At 47.9% G+C, this 21,921-nt stretch overlaps 1 protein-coding gene across 1 annotated transcript in view; it reads right to left on the bottom strand.

Annotated features, from left to right (window-relative positions):
- The window catches only part of hydin (HYDIN axonemal central pair apparatus protein), a 1,231,368-nt gene that overhangs the window by 210,589 nt on the left and 998,858 nt on the right, over window positions 1-21,921 (bottom strand). Inside the window, exon 45 of the mRNA XM_038807144.1 lies at window positions 5,308-5,449. Within this exon, the coding sequence (XP_038663072.1) occupies window positions 5,308-5,449 (142 nt within the window). The remainder of the gene's footprint in view (window positions 1-5,307; window positions 5,450-21,921) is intronic.

Here is a 21,921-nt window from a genome sequence, read left to right as displayed (position 1 = left end):
AAGGGGCTGTACTGGACCTGGTATTGGGGAATGGGCCCGGCCAGGTGGTAGAAGTTTCAGTCGGGGAGCATTTCGGGAACAGTGCCCACAATTCAGTAAGTTTTAAAGTGCGGGAGGACAAGGATAAGAGTGGTCCTAGGGTGAATGTGCTAAATTGGGTGGGCAGCAGGGTAGCATGGTGGTTAGCATAAATGCTTCACAGCTCCAGGGTCCCAGGTTCGATTCCCGGCTGGGTCACTGTCTGTGTGGAGTCTGCACGTTCTCCCTCTGTGTGCGTGGATTTCCTCCGGGTGCTCCGGTTTCCTCCCACAGTCCAAAGATGTGCGGGTTAGGTGGATTGGCCATGCTAAAATTGCCCGTAGTGTCCTAATAAAAGTAAGATTAAGGGGGGGGGGGGGGTTGTTGGGTTACGGGTATAGGGTGGATACGTGGGTTTGAGTAGGGTGATCATGGCTCGGCACAACATTGAGGGCCGAAGGGCCTGTTCTGTGCTGTACTGTTCTATTCTATGTATCTATGGGGGAAGGCTAATTATAACAATATTAGGCGGGAACAGAAGAACCTAGATTGGGGGCGGATGTTTGAGGGTAAATCAACATCTGACATGTGGGAGGCTTTCAAGTGTCAATTGAAAGGAATTCAGGACCGGGATGTTCCTGTGAGGAAGAAGGATAAATACGGCAAATTTCAGGAACCTTGGATAACGAGAGATATTGTAGGCCTCGTCAAAAAGTAAAAGGCGGCATTTGTCAGTGCTAGAAGGCTGGGAACAAACGAAGCCTGTGTGGAATATAAGGAAAGTGGGAAGGAACTTAAGCAAGGAGTCAGGAGGACTAGAAGGGGTCACGAAACGTCATTGGCAAATAGGGTGAAGGAAAATCCCAAGGCTTTTTACACGTAAATACAAAGCAAGAGGGCAGCCAGGGGAAGGGTTGGACCACTGAAGGATAGGCAAGGGAATCTATGTGTAGAGGCAGAGGAAATGGGCGAGGTACTAAATGAATACTTTGCATCAGTATTCACCAAAGAGAAGGAATTAGTGGACGTTGAGTCTGGAGAAGGGTGTGTAGATAGCCTGGGTCACATTGAGATCCAAAAAGATGAGGTGTTGGGCGTCTTGACAAATATTACGGTAGATATGTCCCCAGGGCCTGACGGGATCTATCCCAGAATACTGAAGGAGGCAAGAGAGGAAATTGCTGAGGCCTTGACAAAAATCTTTGGATCCTCACTGTCTTCAGGTGATGCCCCGGAGGACTGGAGAATAGCCAATGTTGTTCCTTTGTTTAAGAAGGGTAGCAAGGATAATCCAGGGTACTACAGGCCGGTGAGCCTTACGTCAGTGGTAGGGAAATTACTGGAGAGAATTCTTCGAGACAGGATCTACTCCCATTTGGAAGCAAATGGGCGTATTGGTGAGAGGCAGCATGGTTTTGTGAAGGGGAGGTCGTGTCTCACTAATTTGATAGAGTTTTTCGAAGAGGTCACAAAGATGATTGATGCTGGTAGCGCAGTGGATGTTGTCTATATGGACTTCAGTAAGGCCTTTGACACGTATTTTTACACAGAGGGTAGTGGGTGCCTGGAACTCGCTGCCGGAGGAAGTGGTGGAAGCAGGGACCATAGTGACATTTAAGGGGCATCTTGACAAATACATGAATAGGATGGGAATAGAGGGATACGGACCCAGGAAGTGTAGAAGATTGTCGTTTTGTCGGGCAGCATGGTCGGCACGGGCTTGGAGGGCCGAAGGGCCTGTTCCTGTGCTGTACTTTTCTTTGTACTTTTCTTTGTTCTGCCACTAGTTGGAGCTATAATGCCTGTGGTATCACTGGGAACAGGATTTTCCACACTCCCTGTGACGTATTTTGTGGCGGAGGAGGTGGCCCGTTATTGGCCAGTGATGGAATCTTCCGGTCCTGCTGCTGCCAGGGTACTTTTCCATTGTCTGCACCTTCGGCACCAGGGAACCTGCTGTCTGTTGGGTCAGAAGATCACACCAACAGAAACAGCCGGAAAATCCTACGTAGGTGGAATTTAATGCCCAGTCCAAGACGAGTTTGAGAATGTGGGATAGTTAATCAGTGGTGATGAGGCTTCAGCCACCTTTCTGCTTCTACCCTGAATAAGGCCATAGATGGAAAGTTTATGGATGGCCTTCCTACCCCTCTTCCAATTGAGGCACTTCAGTAGCACTTGAGGTCACATGACCAAACACATTAGCTTTTTGAACAGTTTAATATTATCTCTCTTAGCCGCCCACCCAGTTTTCCATTTTGTCATCCGGCTGGCAAGCCCCAAAAGAGCCGGCTCTGTTCAGACAGGTCAACCGGCCGGATGAATCCGACTCTGCTGGAAGATTTTGTAACATCATTGATGTACCATCAATTGGACGTGAGACACGATGAAGATCCAAACTGTGGCTTCAATCAGCTAGTTGTTAGCCCGGTGGTCGACAGAGAAAGGCCGACCGCCGGGAACTCTGGGTACTTATACCCTGCCTCGGAGGCGGGGTCTACTTGCCTCTCGACCAATTGGTGAGCAGTCACATGACTAGTCCCAGCCAATCAGACGAGAGGCACATGACCAGCCAGAGCCAATGGGAAACCAATGCTCTGCACCAATAGCAGTGCTCCCATTCATACCACCACAATCGCCTACAGAACTGACACAATCTCAGCAATCTCATCAAATTCAAGAGCGGATTATATGGTCAATGGAAGGGTCTTGAAGAAAACTGATGTGCAGAGAGATCTGGGAGTTCAGGTCCATTGTACCCTGAAGGTGGCAACGCAGGTTGATAGAGTGGTCAAGAAGGCATGCAGCATGCTTGCCTTCATCGGACGGGGTATTGAGTACAAGAGTTGGCAGGTCATGTTACAGTTGCATAGGACTTTGGTTCGGCCACATTTGGAATACTGCATGCAGCTCTGGTCGCCACATTACCAGAAGGATGTGGATGCCTTGGACAGGGGCAGAGGAGGTTCACCAGGATGTTGCCTGGTATGGAGGGTGCTAGCCATGAAGAAAGGTTGAGTAGATTAGGATTGTTTTCGTTGGAAAGACGGAGGTTGAGGGGGGACCTGATTGAGGTCTACAAAATTATGAGAGGTATGGACAGGGTGGACAGCAACAAGCTTTTTCCAAGAGTGGGGGTGTCAGTTACAAGGGGTCACGATTTCAAGGTGAGAGGGGGAAAGTTTAAGGGAGATGTGCGTGGAAAGTTTTTTACGCAGAGGGTGGTGGGTGCCTGGAACGCTTTACCAGCGGAGGTGGTAGAGGCGGGCACGATAGCATCATTTAAGATGTATCTAGACAGGTATATGAATGGGCGGGAACAGAGGGAAGTAGACCTTGGAAAATAGGAGACAGGTTTAGATAAAGGATCTGGATCGGCGCAGGCTGGGAGGGCCGAAGGGCTTGTTCCTGTGCTGTAATTTTCTTTGTTCTTTGTTCTTGTAACATCAATTTGTAAGTGAATCTTACAACACTAGTCAGCCAAACGCCTACGTGAAAGAATTCCTCATTGGACTCAGACTTTGGGACTCTGAAACATATGTGATCACAATTTTGAACTTTTATGTGGTCCTTGCACTGTAAACCTCCTTTTGTCTCTCGCCCTTTACGTTGTGAATGCAGAGTGAGATGTTGCAGACCTTCTGAATTAAGCCAAACTCACAGTTTGCTGTGAGATTATTAATAACATTGAATCACACAAAACTTGGGAGAAAAATATGCCACTGCTTATTCTTTAAAACTAAACGCCTTCTGGTTAGGGGCAAGTGATAAGCGGAAAATAGTTCTGTTTGAACTCACCCCCTCCTGTCCATAACACGTTTTGCTAACATCCTTGCTTTTGTACTCTATGCCTTTATATATTAAGCCCAAAATCCCACTTTTTCAACCAGCCCAGCTCCTTTAAACAATCTGTGAACATATAACCTCAGGTCTCTTTTATTGCCTTCCTCATTCTTCTGACCAAAATGTAGCATCTCACACTGTTTTCATCTACCATGTGTTCATCTGTTACACCAGCATGTCTGTCGTTTTAAAGATTCTGGCCTGAATTTCATGTGCCCCTCCCAGTTAGCTTTAGGCAGCAACAGGAGGTGGGTTGGGGGTGAAATAGAGGGAACATGCTTCCTGCTGGGTTCTCACTATTGTAAGGTTCGGAAAGGAGCCCACGCCAAGCCTAACAGTTCAACAGAACAACAGTACAGAGCAGTTATTCTACTACAGGAGCCTACTCAGTGTTCATACTCTCTGGTATTATACAGGATGTAGAAGTGTATATTCCCCTTTGGGTCCTATGATGTGGTTAAGGTTTCATTAGTGTCACATGACCTGTTTAATCCCAGGTTATGACACCCACCTTCCCCAAAACACGACAGGTAAGGCCTCCGATGGGCGACCCATCCTTTCCCCTATTGAGGCCCTTAAGTGACCATTTTATTGGCAATTTCCTGCCTCAACTTAATTTGTAGGCTGGTGGGAGAATTTCCATGGTATGGGGCTAAACCTAAGAATGATCGGACTTAGATCTCAGGTAGGAAGTGACGGGTATGCCTCGAACTGAAGCCCCTCCACCCCTTACCATCTGGTAGCCACTGGACCTTTCTCCCCGCAGGCCTCTCCCCTGACATTTTCCACTCCACAGCCTTCCCCTCCCCACCCCAGAGGCGTCCCATCCCCACACTGGAGCCTGAAAATATACCTCTCCATCCTGACCTGGGTCTTGAGCTCTGTTATCTTCATACACTTCATACTTGTGTCCACTGCAGCTCCTGTCACTGCAGGGACCAGACAGCTGCTGGCCAATCTGCGGACAGGCAACTCTCTGAGGAAGGGAAACCCTGCCATCCACATATCCTGGCCTAGCATTGTCCTCCTCACAGTTCACAACACTGCCAAGTTCTGAATCATCAGCAACATTTGAAATTGTACCCTGCACTCCAAAGACTAGGTTATTACTGATCAAGAAAAGCAGCAATTCTACTGAACAAAATTATATCGGGAAGGACATGTTCTTACAAAGATTAATGGAAATCTAGAACTCTCTGCCTCAAAGAGCTGTTGAGGTTGACTCAATTTAAAATTTCAAGCTGAGGATGGTAGAATTTTGTAAGGTAAGAGCATTCAGGGATACAGAATCAAAACGGTAAATTGAATTAACATACAGATCAGCCAAGGTTGAATTGAGTGGCAAAATGCGTTTAATGGGTTAAAACATCTACTGCTATTCCTTTGTAGGAGTGGTTAGTGCATCTACAGAATCTGAACCAAACAGTTGGGAGAATATTCACTCACTTTTCCCTGCGTTTTTTGAATAAAGATGCACGTTTCAGGTCGAACTCTGCTCTTGCTTCCTCTGACAAAGCATCATATTCCTCTTCGCTCAACTCTTGCAGATAAATTCTCTCCTGTTTTTCTTTCTCCTTCGCCTGTTTCTCTGTGATTTGGGTGTGAGGAACAAGCATTAGTGTTTGTGGTGTGATTTATGGGATGGGTTCTGTATTAAATTCTGTACATTGTTATGGGCCAGGGTTTGGAGAACCCCAAAGTGCATCATGGAGCTCACCTGACCCACAACTTTTAATAGATTGTGGTTATGGGGAACACACGGTCCACTCTACAGGTGTGGTGCAGCAGAGATTCACAGTACTTTTAGATTAAAACAATGTTTATTTATGAAACCAGTTCACACTTTATAAACGCACAGTCAGCATCTTAACAACTATCAGCACCAATAAATCCCCAAAGAATACAATACTTGATAGATAACCCTTAATAAATTCCCAAACAACATCTGGAAGACAAAAGACCCTTTTTAACACAGAGATCAGGTTTAAATTCACTATTGAGAGCAGTCAGCATTTTGAAATCACCCAACTGATCTGGAGAAAGTCTTTACTTTGCAGAGAGAGATCCTTATACAGCTCATGGATTTGCCTGCAGCTATCTAACTCTCAAAACGAAACTAACTACACCCTGTAGCAAACAGCCTAAAACAAAAGTAAAGCAGACAGACAGCCCAGCTCCACCCACTCTCTGACATCACTGCAGCTCTCTAATAAACATCCTTTTCTTCAAGGTACACCCACTACAGTTATTCGTATAAACACCCATTTCTTAAAGGTACTCTCACATGACAATATATACACATTTATATAATATATATATAATTACACTCCCCAAATAGGTCAGCTTACAAAAGCCCTTTTAATTGAGAAAAACAGACAAAGGTTCTGCAAAGAGGCACTAGAAAAATAAAAGTAAACTATTGCGGAGACTGGAATCTGAAAAAAAACACAAAATGCTGGAAAGACTCAGCAGGTCTGGCAGCATCTATAGGGAGGGAAAATAGAGTTAACATTTCAAGTCCGTATGACTCATCGGGTCGGTTTTACGCTTGCGTTCACCGTAAATGAGAATGGTGACCTGGATACAAAATCTCTTGAGAATTGGCAAATGAGTTCCTCAGCGGCGAGATCTCATTCCCAGATTTTCCCCGCCCCTGGCTTGTGAAGTATCTAGATCCCACCCCTTCATTTAAATGCATTTTAATGAATTTACATATGTTTAAAGGAACACCCCTCCACATTTATTATTCCCCTTCACAGAATATTGAACCTTGTAGCGTCATGTCACTTTGGCGACTTTCACAACAGGTTGGTGAAGGTGGGAAACAGTCGAGGGACGCCATGGTGTCAAGGTAAGTAAAACCCCCGACGGAACAAGGCTATGCTATGCCCTAGCATTGCCTTGGTAGTACCAACTTGTGCCGGGGTGGACCCTCCTGGGAGCCCCATGGGAGAGGATCCACTTGTGTGTGTTGGGGACGGCCATGCCTATGAGGGGAGAAGAGTGCCCAATGAGACTGCGGTTGTGGGTGAGGAGTGGTGGAAGCTCCTGAGACTATGGTTATCGTAGAATCATAGAATCCTTCAGTGCAGAAGGAGGCCATTCAGCCCATCAAGTCTGCACTGACCCTTTGAAAGACAATCCCCTAAACCCAAAACCTGCCCTATTCCTGCAAACCCACCCTAAGAGGCAATTTTTTTCGGCCAAGCCAACCAAAAGACTACGGGAAGGATTCTCCGTTTGCTGACACCAAAATCGTAAAACGCAATTGGGCGGAGAATAGGTTCTCCGAATGTGATATTATCATAATTATCAGCATTGTAAGGGTCAATGTAGTGTCAGGAGTCTATTTCTTGTGAGAAACAACGATTAGATTAGGTAAGAACAGCATTAGGAGATTGAAAAAGCAATCCAGAAGCTACAACTCATAAAAAATCAACAATGAAGACTAATCAGAAGATGGAAGGTCTCGAAAAGCCTGACACGTGGTAAACTATGCCAGAACCGGGCTTTCTTTAAGCAGCAATTTGAAGGTTTAATTTCTACCTCCACACTTGAAAATGCCTCAGACCAAAGGAAAATAGCTCTCCTATTAAATTTGGCTGGACCACAAGTATTAGAACTTTTTAATTTGTTTGAATTCAGTGCAGATGAGGATAAAAATAAATACAGCATGGTGCTTCAAAAGTTTGATACATACTGTAAGAAACAGGTGAGTGAGACCTATGAACACTACATGTTTCGGAAAAGACTGCAGTTAAGAGGAGAGTCAGTTGATTCCTTCATCACAGCTCTAAAGTTGCGAGCACAGTCCTGTAATTTTTACTCAGCCGCCGATTCTATACTGCGTGAATCAGTTGTGTTCTGGATAAATGATGAACATTTGCACGAGAAAATGCTAAGATGACCGGTTTTATCGACTGAAGACGCTATTAATATGTGCAAGGCCAGTGAACAGGCATCGAATGAATATGCAGAGTTCGTGTCAAAATAAAAGAGCACAAAATCGGGAAATGTGGCCAGTGGCCATTTTTAAAGTAACGCCACGAGCGTGATGGCGTGCACACGCTGTGAACACACCCACAGTAAATAAAATTGTCCAGCGAAAAGCAAACAATGTTCCAATTGTTGCAAAATTAACCACTTTGCAGCACAGTGTCGTTTATCAGCAACTGTTCCAGGAACCAAACTTAAAAAGTCCTATAGTGATTTCAGACGGATCCAAAGTGTGCCAAGTGAAGAGAATAAATCTGGCATCATAACGGACAGGGAGGATTGCTCACCATGTTCACTTTCGGATACTTCATGATAGAAGTAGTCACTAGGATGAATTTACTAGATCGAAATGAAAGACCAGTAAAAGAGCTCTCGAAGATAATTAAGGAGTGGACTGTCTCATTAGAAATAAATGGAAAATTAACACCATTTAAAATTGACACAGGTGCGCAAACAAATATTATCACCCACCGATCTTTAAAGCAAGCTATTGACAAATCACAAATAAATCCACTGACAGGCTCGAAGATTATAATGGTAACCAGATAGTCACAAGAAGATCCTGCTCTATTGTTAAGAATGGGAACATCGACATACCCATCGACTTTGTGGTGGTAGAGGGTAAGAAATCATCATTAATTGGACTGGATGCTTGTGAAAATTGCAGCTAATTGAAAGGATTCACTCAACCAGTACTTCAGCTGACCAAGGTGATGAGTCAAGGGAAGGGCTTCAATGTTGTGGAAAACCTCTCCAAAGCTACCACTGATGTTGAAACATCAGAACCCGAGATAGTCCAAATAGTCTCAAACTCGTTTCATTACCGAGACACTACAGACCGCAAACTACAGACAATAAAAGCAGAAACTGAAAAGGATTTGACACTCCAGAAGGTGGAACAATACCCAAAAGAAGGCTGGCCTGCTGGATGTCGATCTGCCTTTCGAGACATAAGAAATGATCTTTCTACGGAAGACAAATCCTGCTCAAGGGAGATGGGATAGTGATTCCTGCCAGTTTACGTTTAGGGATTCTGCAGCAGATTCACGAGGGTCATCAAGGCAACAAAAAGTGCCGCAGGAGAGCCAGACAGTCAGTGCATTGGCCGGGCATAAACAGAGATATCAACCAATATGTTCAAGAATGTACAATTTGTCAGATGCATCAGCTTGCACAGACCAAAGAAACCAAGCAACAGATGAAAATCGTTCCCAGTCCATAGAACAAAGTGGACTTGGATTTATTCTGTTTCCAGGGTCATGACTACCTGATAGTGATAGACTATTACTCCAACTTTCCAGAGGTGACGATGCTATACGATTCGACTGCTAGATCGGTGATAAAGGCAACAAAACAATTTTTGCACGCCACGGGATACTTCAATGTTGTCTCTGACATGGTTCGTGTTTCTCAAGTTGGAAGTGGACACAGTTTGCAAAGCAATAGAATTTCAATCATATTACTTCCAGCCCATGTTATTCTCAGTCTAATGGAAAAGCAGAGAAAGTGGGAGGGATAATAAAGGATAATAAAGAAGTTATTCTGCAAAGCGAGTGAAGATGGTCAAGACATATCGTTGGTGTTGTTCGTATGTAGAGTGACACCATTGTCAACTGGTCTATCACCTGCTCAAATGCAAATGGTAGACGACTAAGAACCACATTACTAGAGATCATCATTCCTGAAATGGATAATAAAGGGATACGTGAGTGTATCATGGATCATGGATGGGCAGCAGGGTAGCATGGTGGTTAGCATAAATGCTTCACAGCTCCAGGGTCCCAGGTTCGATTCCCGGCTGGATCACTGTCTGTGTGGAGTCTGCACGTCCTCCCCCTGTGTGGGTGGGTTTCCTCCGGGTGCTCCGGTTTCCTCCCACAGTCCAAAGATGTGCGGGTTAGGTGGATTGGCCATGCTAAATTGCCCGTAGTGTCCTAATAAAAAAGTAAGGTTAAGGGGGGGGTTGTTGGGTTACGGGTATAGGGTATAGGGTGGATACGTGGGTTTGAGTAGGGTGATCATGGCTCGGCACAACATTTTGGGCCGAAGGGCCTGTTCTGTGCTGTACTGTTCTATGTATAGATAAGTCCCCGGGGCCGGATGGGATTTATCCTAGGATTCTCTGGGAAGCCAGGGAAGAGATTGCTGAGCCTTTGGCTTTGATTTTTAGGTCATCATTGGCTACAGGAATAGTGCCAGAGGACTGGAGGATAGCAAATGTGGTCCCTTTGTTCAAGAAGGGGAGTAGAGATAACCCCGGTAACTGTAGGCCGGTGAGCCTAACGTCTGTGGTGGGTAAGGTCTTGGAGAGGATTATAAAAGATACGATTTATAATAATCTAGAACATAGAACATAGAACAGTACAGCACAGAACAGGCCCTTCGGCCCTCAATGTTGCGCCGAGCCATGATCACCCTACTCAAACCCACGTATCCACCCTATACCCGTAACCCAACAACCCCCCCACTTAACCTTACTTTTATTAGGACACTACGGGCAATTTAGCATGGCCAATCCACCTAACCCGCACATCTTTGGACTGTGGGAGGAAACCGGAGCACCCGAAGGAAACCCACGCACACAGGGGGAGGACGTGCAGACTCCACACAGACAGTGACCCAGCCGGGAATCGAACCTGGGACCCTGGAGCTGTGAAGCATTTATGCTAACCACCATGCTACCCTGCTGCCCCATGCTACCCTGCTGCCCCGATAGGAATAATATGATTAGGGATAGTCAGCATGGTTTTGTGAAGGGTAGGTCATGCCTCACAAACCTTATCGAGTTCTTTGAGAAGGTGACTGAACAGGTAGACGAGGGTAGAGCAGTTGATGTGGTGTATATGGATTTCAGTAAAGCGTTTGATAAGGTTCCCCACGGTCGGCTATTGCAGAAAATACGGAGGCTGGGGATTGAGGGTGATTTAGAGATGTGGATCAGAAATTGGCTAGTTGAAAGAAGACAGAGAGTGGTAGTTGATGGGAAATGTTCAGAATGGAGTTCAGTTACGAGTGGCGTACCACAAGGATCTGTTCTGGGGCCGTTGCTGTTTGTCATTTTTATAAATGACCTAGAGGAGGGCGCAGAAGGATGGGTGAGTAAATTTGCAGACGACACTAAAGTCGGTGGAGTTGTAGACAGTGCGGAAGGATGTTGCAGGTTACAGAGGGACATAGATAAGCTGCAGAGCTGGGCTGAGAGGTGGCAAATGGAGTTTAATGTAGAGAAGTGTGAGGTGATTCACTTTGGAAAGAATAACAGGAATGCGGAATATTTGGCTAATGGTAAAATTCTTGGTAGTGTGGATGAGCAGAGGGATCTCGGTGTCCATGTACATAGATCCCTGAAAGTTGCCACTCAGGTTGATAGGGTTGTGAGGAAGGCCTATGGTGTGTTGGCCTTTATTGGTAGAGGGATTGAGTTCCGGAGCCATGAGGTCATGTTGCAGTTGTACAAAACTCTAGTACGGCCGCATTTGGAGTATTGCGTACAGTTCTGGTCGCCTCATTATAGGAAGGACGTGGAAGCTTTGGAACGGGTGCAGAGGAGATTTACCAGGATGTTGCCTGGTATGGAGGGAAAATCTTATGAGGAAAGGCTGATGGACTTGAGGTTGTTTTCGTTAGAGAGAAGAAGGTTAAGAGGTGACTTAATAGAGGCATACAAAATGATCAGAGGGTTAGATAGGGTGGACAGCGAGAGCCTTCTCCCGCGGATGGGGGTGGCTAGCACAAGGGGACATAGCCTTAAATTGAGGGGTAATAGATATAGGACAGAGGTCAGAGGTGGGTTTTTTACGCAAAGAGTGGCGAGGCCGTGGAATGCCCTACCTGCAACAGTAGTGAACTCGCCAACATTGAGGGCATTTAAAAGTTTATTGGATAAGCATATGGATGATAAGGGCATAGTGTAGGTTAGATGGCCTTTAGTTTTTTTTTCCATGTCGGTGCAACATCGAGGGCCGAAGGGCCTGTACTGCGCTGTATCGTTCTATGTTCTATGTCTATGTATCTATGTAACTAGCAGAATAGATAGGAAGGAACCGGTGGATGTGGTATATTTAAATTTTCAGAAAGCTTTCAATAAGCTCCCACACAGGAGATTAGGAAACCAATTTACAAAAGGATTGAGGAGCCATCTTTAAACGGCGCCCCGGCCAGCACTACAGTCTAATGGCCACCAGCCCACATCATAGATATCTTGGAGTCAAAATACAGGAGGGCGATAAAGAATCTAGTGGAGTGGTGTAATGACAACAACCTCTCTCTCAGTGCCAGCAAAACTAAAGAGATAGTCATTGACTTCAGGAAGCAAAGTACTGTACACACCCCTGTCTGCATCAACGGGATTGAGGTGGAGATGGTTGACAGCTTCAAATTTCTAGGCATGCATATCACTAAACATCTGTCCTGGTCCACCCATATCGACGCTGTAGCAACGCCTATACTTCCTCAGGAAACTAAGGAAATTCGGCATGTCCACATTGACTCTTACCAACTTTTACAGGTGCACTATAGAAAGTGTAGCCACCTAAAATTGTGACCAGCAAGTTTTATGGACAGCAGGCTGCAGAGCAGATCAAACAAAGTTGCAGCAAAAGGTTTTGCAGACTTCAAAAGATTTCACAGGTTGATGCGAACAACATAAGCAAATGGCCATCTCCAGGCCATCCCAGGAACAATAGAACTGCCCTGTTAATCACACTTGTTTTCCAGACACAGTGGCACCTAAGCTCCTTATTTGGAAGCATGGCCACTGAGTGCCCACCCCAAAATTGATGTGGCAACCACAGATTGGACTTGATCGATCAGGCTGATTGAGCTCTGATCAATCGATTGACAAATGACCCAGAGACCTGCACCAAAGGGACGAAATTCAAGCAGATTTAAAAGGTGCTGCACAACTTTAGAAGCTCTCTCTGCAGCAGCAACCATCAACAGCAACCAACACCAGTGACTTCCACCAGCCGACAAAGTCACATCAGCCATCGGTCATCACCCGACCAACTGAAGGAAGACCAGAGCCAGGAACAGAACAGACCAAGGATTGAACATTGAGGACTACAAGATTCGGGACACAGAAAAAGACCAATATCTGTCTGATACTTGCTACAGTAAGAAGTCTTACAACACCAGGTTAAAGTCCAACAGGTTTGTTTCAAATCACTAGCTTTCGGAGCACTGCTCCTTCCTCAGGTGAAGGGCATTCATCCTAAGATCTTCGGGTAAGCGTTTTCCAAGCAGCCTTCAGGACGCGCGACAACGCAGAATCGCCGAGCAGGAACCTATAGCCAAGCTCCGCACACATGAGTACAGCCTAAACCGGGACATTGGATTCATGTCGCATTACATTCATCTCCCACCATCTGGCCTGGGCTTGCAAGATCCTACCAACTGTCCTGGCTTGAAACAATTCAAACCTCTTTAACCAGGGGTTAGCCCTCTGGCTCTGTAAAGATTTAATTACCTGCAGATGCTCGCATTCAAAGTATCGTCTTGCTGTCTTTGACTTTGTCTATATATATATATGTTTCTGGAACCTACCTGAGGAAGGAGCAATGCTCCAAAAGCTAGTGATTTGAAAGAAACTTGTCAGACTTTAACCTGGTGTTGTGAGACTTCTTACTAAGGTCTTGTGTGTAATAGCTTTGTAGTTTGACTTCAGTGTGTGTGTGATCGATTAACAGTAACAATTGTGTGATAGTGAATAAATATTGAATCATGTATGAAACTGTGTCTCATAGTCATTTGTCCACCATATACGGGTTAAGACAGACTGTGGTTTAGGCAGGCACAACAAAAGCATCCTATCTGGCTGCATCACAGGCTGGTATGGCAACTGCTCAGCCCAAGACTGCAAGAAATCGTGAACACCACCCAGTCCATCACACAAATCCGCCTCCCATCCATTGACTCTATTACTCTTCCCTCTGTCTTGGGTAAGCGGGCAGCATAATCAAAGACCCCTGCTCACTCACTCTTACAACCTCTCCCATCGGGCAGGAGGTACAAAAGACTGAGAACACGCACAGATTCAAAAACAGTTTCTTCCCCGTTGTTACCAGACTCCTAAACAGCCCTCTTATGGACTGATCTGAAGGATACTACACTCCTGTATGCTTTACCTGATGTCTGTGTCTATGTATTTACATTGTGTACCTTGTGTTGCCCTATAACTTTGTTTTTCTTTCCATATACTAAATGCTCTGTTTGAGCTGCACACAGAAAAAAACTTTTCACTGTACCTCGGTACACATGACAATTAACAAATCCAAAGATCCAAAGTATGGACTTCCTGTTTAAAAGAAACAAACTGGCATTAACATGGCATGAAATGTGAGTCTCAGTCAGTGAGGCCAAAGATGATTAGTATGTCTTATAACCTGCATAGGTTATGGGAATGATTAACCATCACATGGGCCTTGCAGAATACGAGCTCTCCCGATAACAATGTCTGACTAGGTAAAAATAGAGTCGGCCAGTATGGCACCTACAAGTGAAGACACAAGGCGGGATTCTCCCCCACATGGCGGGGTGTGGGGGGGGGGTCCTGGCGCCGAGGAGTGGCGTGAATCACTACAGCAAGCCCCGGAGTGGTTTGCGCTGCACTGGCCGGCGCGGAAAGGGCTTGGCACCACGCCAACTGGCGTGGAAGGGCCTTCGCCAGCCGGCGTGACTTGGCGCATGCGCAGGAGCGCAAGCATGTGCTGGCGTCATCCCAGCGCATGCGCAGGGGGTGGGGGTTCATACCCGCGTCGGCCATTGCGGAGGAATAGCAGCCAAGGCGGAGGAATAGATTGGCGCAGGCCCGCCCACGGATCAATGGGCCCCGATTGCGGGCCAGGCCACCGTGGGGCACCAACCCGGGGCCAGATCCCCCCGCGCCCCCCCCCCCCCCCGAGGACGCCGGAGGCCACCTGCGCCGCCAAGTCCCGCCGGTAAGGATCTATTCTAATTTACGCCGGCGGGACTGGCAGAAAACGGATGGCCACTTGGCCCATCGCGGGCCAGAGAATCGCCGGAGGGGCCGCTGCCAGCGGCCGCCGACCGGCACGATTCCCGCCCCCGCCATATCTCCGGTGCCGGAGAATTCGGCAGCCGGTGGGGACGGGATTTACTCCGCCCCCCGATGATTCTCTGACCCGGCAGGGGGTCGGAGAATCCTGCCCACAGTAGGGAACTACTGCCGCTGTATATAATAGCTGTTGCAAAATTAAGTAAGTTTTTGCTTCTACAAACCCTGTGTGGACTCTTCATGGGCCTATAAAAGTATGGAAACTGTAAAAAATGCCTCACTAATACAGTGGGGAACACTCTGTGGTAGTCACCACTGTTGTATTATATTGTACATATGGGTTTTACGGTAAGGCCCCTGTACTACAGGTACGGCGATAGATCCCTGCCTGCTGGCTCTGCCCACTAGGCGGAGTATAAATGTGTGTGCTCTCTGTACAGCAGCCATTTCATCAGCTGCTGTAGGAGGCCACACATCTCTGTGTAAGAAAGCCTCAATTACATTCTACTCTCATCTCGTTGTAATTGATAGTGCATCAATTTATTACACAGAGTTTTTTCAGAGATGGACCTCCACATCAAGCCGGATTGCCTGCAGCTGCATCCTCAAGCAGACAACGTCAAAAAAGACTTAGAACACTGGCTAGCCTGTTTTGAAGCATGCATCAGGTCTGCGCCAGACCCAATCCCAGAAGCACAGAAGCTCCAGATTCTGTATACGCGGCTGAGAACCAACGTTTCTCCCCTCGTCCAGGACGCGCCGACTTACGCAGAAGCCATGGCGCTACTGAAGGAGAATTATGCTCAGCGGACCAACAAAATCTATGCCAGGCATCTCCTGTCCACGCGGTGAGTCTGTGGATGATTTCTGGCGTGCTCTGCTCGCCCGAGTGAGAGACCGACTGCCAGGCCATTTTGGCCACTGAACATTCGAACCTGCTGATGAGAGACGCGTTTGTTACGGGCATAGGGTCTGACTACATCCGCCAGCGCCTCTTAGAAGGGGCCACGCTTGACCTCGCGGCGACCAAGAAACTAGCGCTCTCGCTTACAGTCATCTCACGCAACGTACAGGCTTATGTGCCCAACCGCACGGCCTACCCCCCCCTGTGCATTGTAGACCCAGCCGACGGCCACCCCATCATGGACCCCATCAGCGACCACCCCAGCCAACCCAGCCAAGGGATTGGAGACTCCATAGTTAGGGGGATAGATAGGAGATTCTGTGGGAACGAGAGAGACTCGCGGTTGGTGTGTTGCACCCCAGGTGCCAGGGTCCGCGATGTCTCGGATCGTGTTTTCGGGATCCATAAGGGGGAGGGGGAGCAGCCCCAAGTCGTGGTCCACATAGGTACCAACGACATAGGTAGGAAAAGGGATAGGGATGTAAGGCAGGAATTCAGGGAGCTAGGGTGGAAACATAGATCCAGGACAAACAGAGTTATTATCTCTGGGTTGTTACCTGTGCCATGTGCTAGCGAGTCAAGGAAAAGGAAGAGAGAGCAGTTGAACACGTGGTTGCAGGGATGGTGCAGGAGGGAGGGTTTCAGATTCCTGGACAATTGGGGCTCATTCTGGGTTAGGTGGGACACCGACAAACAGGATGGTCTACACCTGGACCAGAGGGGTACTAATATCCTGGGGGGTAAGTTTGCTCATGCTCTTCAGGAGGGTTTAAACTAGTTCAGCAGGGGATTGGGAACCTGAATTGTAGCTCCAGTACACAAGAGTTCAGAGTAGTGAGGTCATGAGTAAGGTTTCAAAGTTGCAGGAGTGTACTGGCAGGAAGGAAGGTGGTTTAAAGTGCGTCTACTTCAATGCCAGGAGCATCCGTAATAAGGTGGGTGAGCTTGCGGCATGGGTTGGTACCTGTTGTGGCCATTTTGGAGACATGAATAGAGCAGGGAGAAGAATGGTTATTGCAGGTGCCGGGGTTTAGATATTTCAGTAAGCTCAGGGAAGGTGGTAAGAGAGGGGGAGGGGTGGCATTGTTAGTCAAGGACAGTATTACGGTGGCTGAGAGGACATTTGATGAGGACTCGAATACTGAGGTAGTATTGGCTGAGTTAAGAAACAGGAAAGGAGAGGTCACCCTGTTAGGGCTTTTCTATAGGCCTACGAAAAGTTCCAGAGATGTAGAGGAAAGGATTGCAAAGATGTTTCTGGATAGGAGTGAAAGTAACAGGGTAGTTGTTATGGGGGACTTTAACTTTCCAAATATTGACTGGAAACACTATAGTTCGAGTACTTTAGATGGGTCCGTTTTTGTCCAATGTGTGCAGGAGGGTTTCCTGACGCAGTATGTAGATAGGCCAACGAGAGGCAAGGCCGTATTGGATTTGGTACTGGGTAATGAACCAGGACAAGTTTTAGATTTGGAGGTAGGTGAGCACTTTGGTGATAGTGACCACAATTCGATTACGTTTACTTTAGTGATGGAAAGGGATAGGTATATACCGCAAGGCAAGAATCATATCTGGGGGAAAGGCTATTATGATGCGATGAGGCAAGACTTAGGATGCATCGGCTGGAGAGGAAAACTGCAGGGGATGGGCACAATGGAAATGTGGAGCATGTTCAAGGAACAGCTACTGCGTGTCCTTGATAAGTATGTACCTGTCAGGCGGGGAGGAAGTGGTCGAGCGAGGGAACCATGGTTTACTAAAGCAGTTGAAACACTTGGAAGAAGGAGGCTTATATAATGATGAGACGCGATTTAGAAGAACAGTACAGCACAGAACAGGCCCTTCGGCACTCGATGTTGTGCTGAGCAATGATCACCCTCCTCAAACCCACGTATCCACCCTATACCCGTAACCCAACAACCCCCCCCTTAACCTTACTTTTTTTTTAGGACACTACGGGCAATTTAGCATGGCCAATCCACCTAACGCACACATCTTTGGACTGTGGGAGGAAACCGGAGCACCCGGAGGAAACCCACGCACACACGGGGAGGACGTGCAGACTCCGCACAGACAGTGACCCAGCCGGGAATCGAACCTGGGACCCTGGAGCTGTGAAGCATTTATGCTAACCACCATGCTACCGTGCTGCCCCTGCGATGGTTCAGTTAGGGTGCTTGAGAGTTACAAGGAAGGATCTAAAGAGAGAGCTAAGAAGAGCCAGGAGGAGACATGAGAAGTCTTTGGCAGGTAGGATCAAGGATAATCCTAAATCTTTCTATAGATATGTCAGGAATAAAAAAATGACTAGGGTAAGAGTAGGGCCAGTCAAGGACAGTAGTGGGAAGTTGTGCGTAGCGTCCGAGGAGATAGGAGAGGTGCTAAATAAGTATTTTTCGTCCGTATTCACACAGGAAAAAGACAATGTTGTCGAGGAGAATACTGAGATACAGGCTACTAGGCTAGAAGGGCTTGAGGTACATAATGAGGAGTTAGTGATTCTGGAAAGTATGAAAATAGATAAGTCACCTGGGCCGGATGGGATTTATCCTAGGATTCTCTGGGAAGCTAGGGAGGAGATTGCTGAGCCTTTGGCTTTGACCTTTAAGTCATCTTTGTCTTCAGGAATAGTGCCAGAAGACTGGAGGATAGCAAATATTGTCCGCTTGTTCAAGAAGGGGAGGAGAGACAAACCCGGTAACTATAGACCAGTGAGCCTTACTTCTGTTGTGGGCAAAGTCTTGGAAAGGTTTATAAGAGATATGATGTATAATCATCTGGAAAGGAATAATTTGATTAGAGATCGTCAACATGATTTTGTGAAGGGTAGGTCGTCCCTCACAAACCTCATTGAATTCTTTGAGAAAGTGACCAAACAGGTGGATGAGGGTAAAGCAGTTGATGTGGTCTATATGGATTTCAGTAAAGTGTTTGATAAGGTTCTCCACAGTAGGCTATTGCAGAAAATACGGAGGCATGGGATTCAGGATGATTTAGCAGTTTGGATCAGAAATTGGCTAGCTGGAAGAAGAAAAACGGTGGTGGTTGATGGGAAATGTTCAGACTGGTTTTCAGTTACTAGTGGTGTACCACATGGATCTGTTTTTGGGCCGCTGCTATTTGTCATTTTTATAAATGACCTGGAGGAGGGCGTAGAAGCATGGGTGAGTAAATTTGCAGATGACATTAAAGTTGGTGGAGTTGTGGACAGTGCAGAAGGGTGTTACAAGTTACAGAGGGCATAGATAAGCTGCAGAGCTGGGCTGACAGGTGGCAAATGGAGTTTAATGCAGGAAACTGTGAGGTTATTCATTTTGGAAGGAATAAGAACATGAAGACAGAGTACTGGGCTAATGGTAAGATTCTTGGTAGTGTGGATGAGCAGAGAGATCTCGGTGTCCATGTCCAGAGATCCCTGAAAGTTGCCACCCAGGTTGAGATGGTGTTAAGAAGGCGTACGGTGTGTTAGATTTCATTGATCGAGGAATTGAGTTTCGGAGCCATGAGGTCATGTTGCAGTTGTACAAAACTCTGGTGTGGCCGCATTTGGAGTATTGCGTGCAGTTCTGGTCGCCACATAATAGGAAGGATGTGGAAGCATTGGAAAGGGTGCAGAGGAGATTTACCAGGATGTTGCCTGGTATGGAGGGAAGATCTTATGAGGAAAGGCTAAGGGACTTGAGGCTGTTTTCGTTAGAGAGAAGAAGGTTAAGAGGTGACTTAATTGAGGCATACAAGATGATCAGAGGATTAGATAGGGTGGACAGTGAGAGCCTTTTTCCTCGGATGGTGATGCCTAGCACGAGGGGACATAGCTTTAAATTGAGGGGCGATAGATATAGGACAGATATCAGAGGCAGTTTCTTTACTCAGAGAGTAGTAAGGGCGTGGAATGCCCTGCCTACAACAGTAGTGGACTCGCCAACACTAAACGCATTCAAATGGTCATTGGACAGGCATATGGACGATAAGGGAATAGTGTAGATGGGTTTTAGAGTGGTTTCACAGGTCGATGCAACATTGAGGGCTGAAGGGCCTCTACTGCGCTGTAATGCTCTATGTTCTAACCCCACGCCTGCGCCGCGCGGCAGCCAACCAACCCCGGGGGACCCAAATGCTACTTATGCGGACAGACAAAACACCCCCAGCAGCACTGCCCGGCGCGGAGCGCGCTCTGCAAGGCCTGTGGCAAGAAGGGAAATTTCACTGCAGTGTGCCAGGCCCGCTCAATCGCCGCTATTGTCCTGGCGCCCCCAACGTACGGCCAGTGGGCGCCACCATGTTCCACTCCTTGGACCACGTGCGGCCCGTGGGTGCTGCCATCTTGCTCTACTCACAACACGTGCGGCCCGTGGGCGCCACAATCTTGCCTGCCTCAGAACCAAAGGGCGCTGCCATCTTGCCTGCCCCAGGACACGTGCGGCCCGAGACCGCCGCTATTTTGCCTGCCCCAGGACACATGAGGCCCGTGGGTGCCGCCATCTTACCCGCCTCAGGATCCCTGCCCGTCGGGCACCTCATCAGGCCGCTCATCGCCTGCAACCGCTGATGACCAGCCGAGTCTCACCTCGGTCACGATTGACCAATCTCGACTGCACAACCTCACAACCGCTTCGACAAAGGTGAAGGTCGACGGGCACGAGATATCCTGCCTTCTGGACTCCGGGAGCACTGAGAGCTTCATCCACCCCGATACGGTAAGGCGCTGCTCCCTCACGGTAAACCCCGCTAACCAGGGAATCTCCCTGGCCTCCGGATCCCACTCCGTGGCAATCCGGGGGTACTGCATCGCCACCCTCACCGTCCAGGGCGTAGAGTCCAGCGCCTTCCGCCTCTATGTCCTCCCCAACCTCTGCGCTGCCTTGCTACTTGGCCTGGACTTCCAGTGCAACCTCCAGAGCCGAACCCTGAAATTTGGCGGGCCCTTACCACCCCTTACTGTTTGAGGCCTCGCGACCCGCCTTACCTTTTTGTAAACCTGACCCCGGATTGCAAACCTGTCGCCACCAGGAGCAGACAGTACAGCACCCAGGACAGGACCTTCATCAGGTCTGAAGTACAGCAGTTGGTTCGGGAAGGCATCAACAAGGCCAGCAACAGCCCCTGGAGAGCCCAAGTGGTAGTGGTGAAAACCGGAGAGAAAAACAGGATGGTCGTTGACTACAGTCAGACCATCAACTGGTACACGCAGCTCGACGCTTACCCCCTCCCACGCATATATGATATGGTTAATCAGATTGCACAGTACCAGGTCTTCTTGACAGTGGATCTGAAATCTGCCGACCACCAGCTCCCCATCCGTAAGGCGGACCGCCCATACACTGCGTTCGAAGCAAATGGCCCCTTTACCATTTCCTTAGGGTTCCCTTCGGCGTCACCAGCGGGGTCTCGGTCTTCCAATGGGAGATGGACCGAGTGGTTGAGCGGTACGGACTGCGGGCCACTTTCCCGTACCTGGACAACGTCACCATCTGCGGCCCCGACCAGCAGGACCACGACGCTAATCTTTCCAAATGTCTCCACACCGCCACTCTCCTCAACCTAACTTAGAACAAGAAGAAGTGTGTGTTCAGCACAAACCTATTAGCCATCCTCGGCTATGTGGTTCAGAACGGAGTTCTAGGGCCCGACCCCGATCGCACGCGTCCCTTCATGGAACTCCCCCTCCCCCACTTCCCCAAGGCCCTCAAACGATGCCTGGGGTTCTTTTCGTATTTACGCCCAGTGGGTCTCAAACTATGCGGACAAGGCCCGCCCACTCATTCAATCCACCGTTTTATCACTGACGGCCAAAGCTCATCTGCCCTTCGACAGTATCAAAGCCGACATCGCCAAGGCCGCGATGCATGCGGTCGACGAGACGCTCCCCTTCCAGAGATTGATGCTTCAGACATCGGTCTGACCTCAACCAGGCAGTCAGGCGCGTAGCATTCTTTTCCCGCACCCTCCATGCCTCCGAAATTCGGCACTCCTCCGTCGAAAAGGAGGCCCAAGCGATCGTTGAAGCTGTGCGGCATTGGAGGCATTACCTAGCCGGCAGGACATTCACTCTCCTCACTGACCAACGGTCGGTTGCCTTCATGTTCAACAACACACAGCGGGGCAAGATCAAAATAATAAAATCATGAGGTGGAGGATCGAGCTC

This window comes from Scyliorhinus canicula, chromosome 9 (genome assembly GCF_902713615.1).
Source record: "Scyliorhinus canicula chromosome 9, sScyCan1.1, whole genome shotgun sequence".
NCBI lineage: Eukaryota > Metazoa > Chordata > Chondrichthyes > Carcharhiniformes > Scyliorhinidae > Scyliorhinus > Scyliorhinus canicula.
Note: the sequence above shows the minus strand (reverse complement) of the source record. Positions and strands in the feature narration are given on the sequence as shown.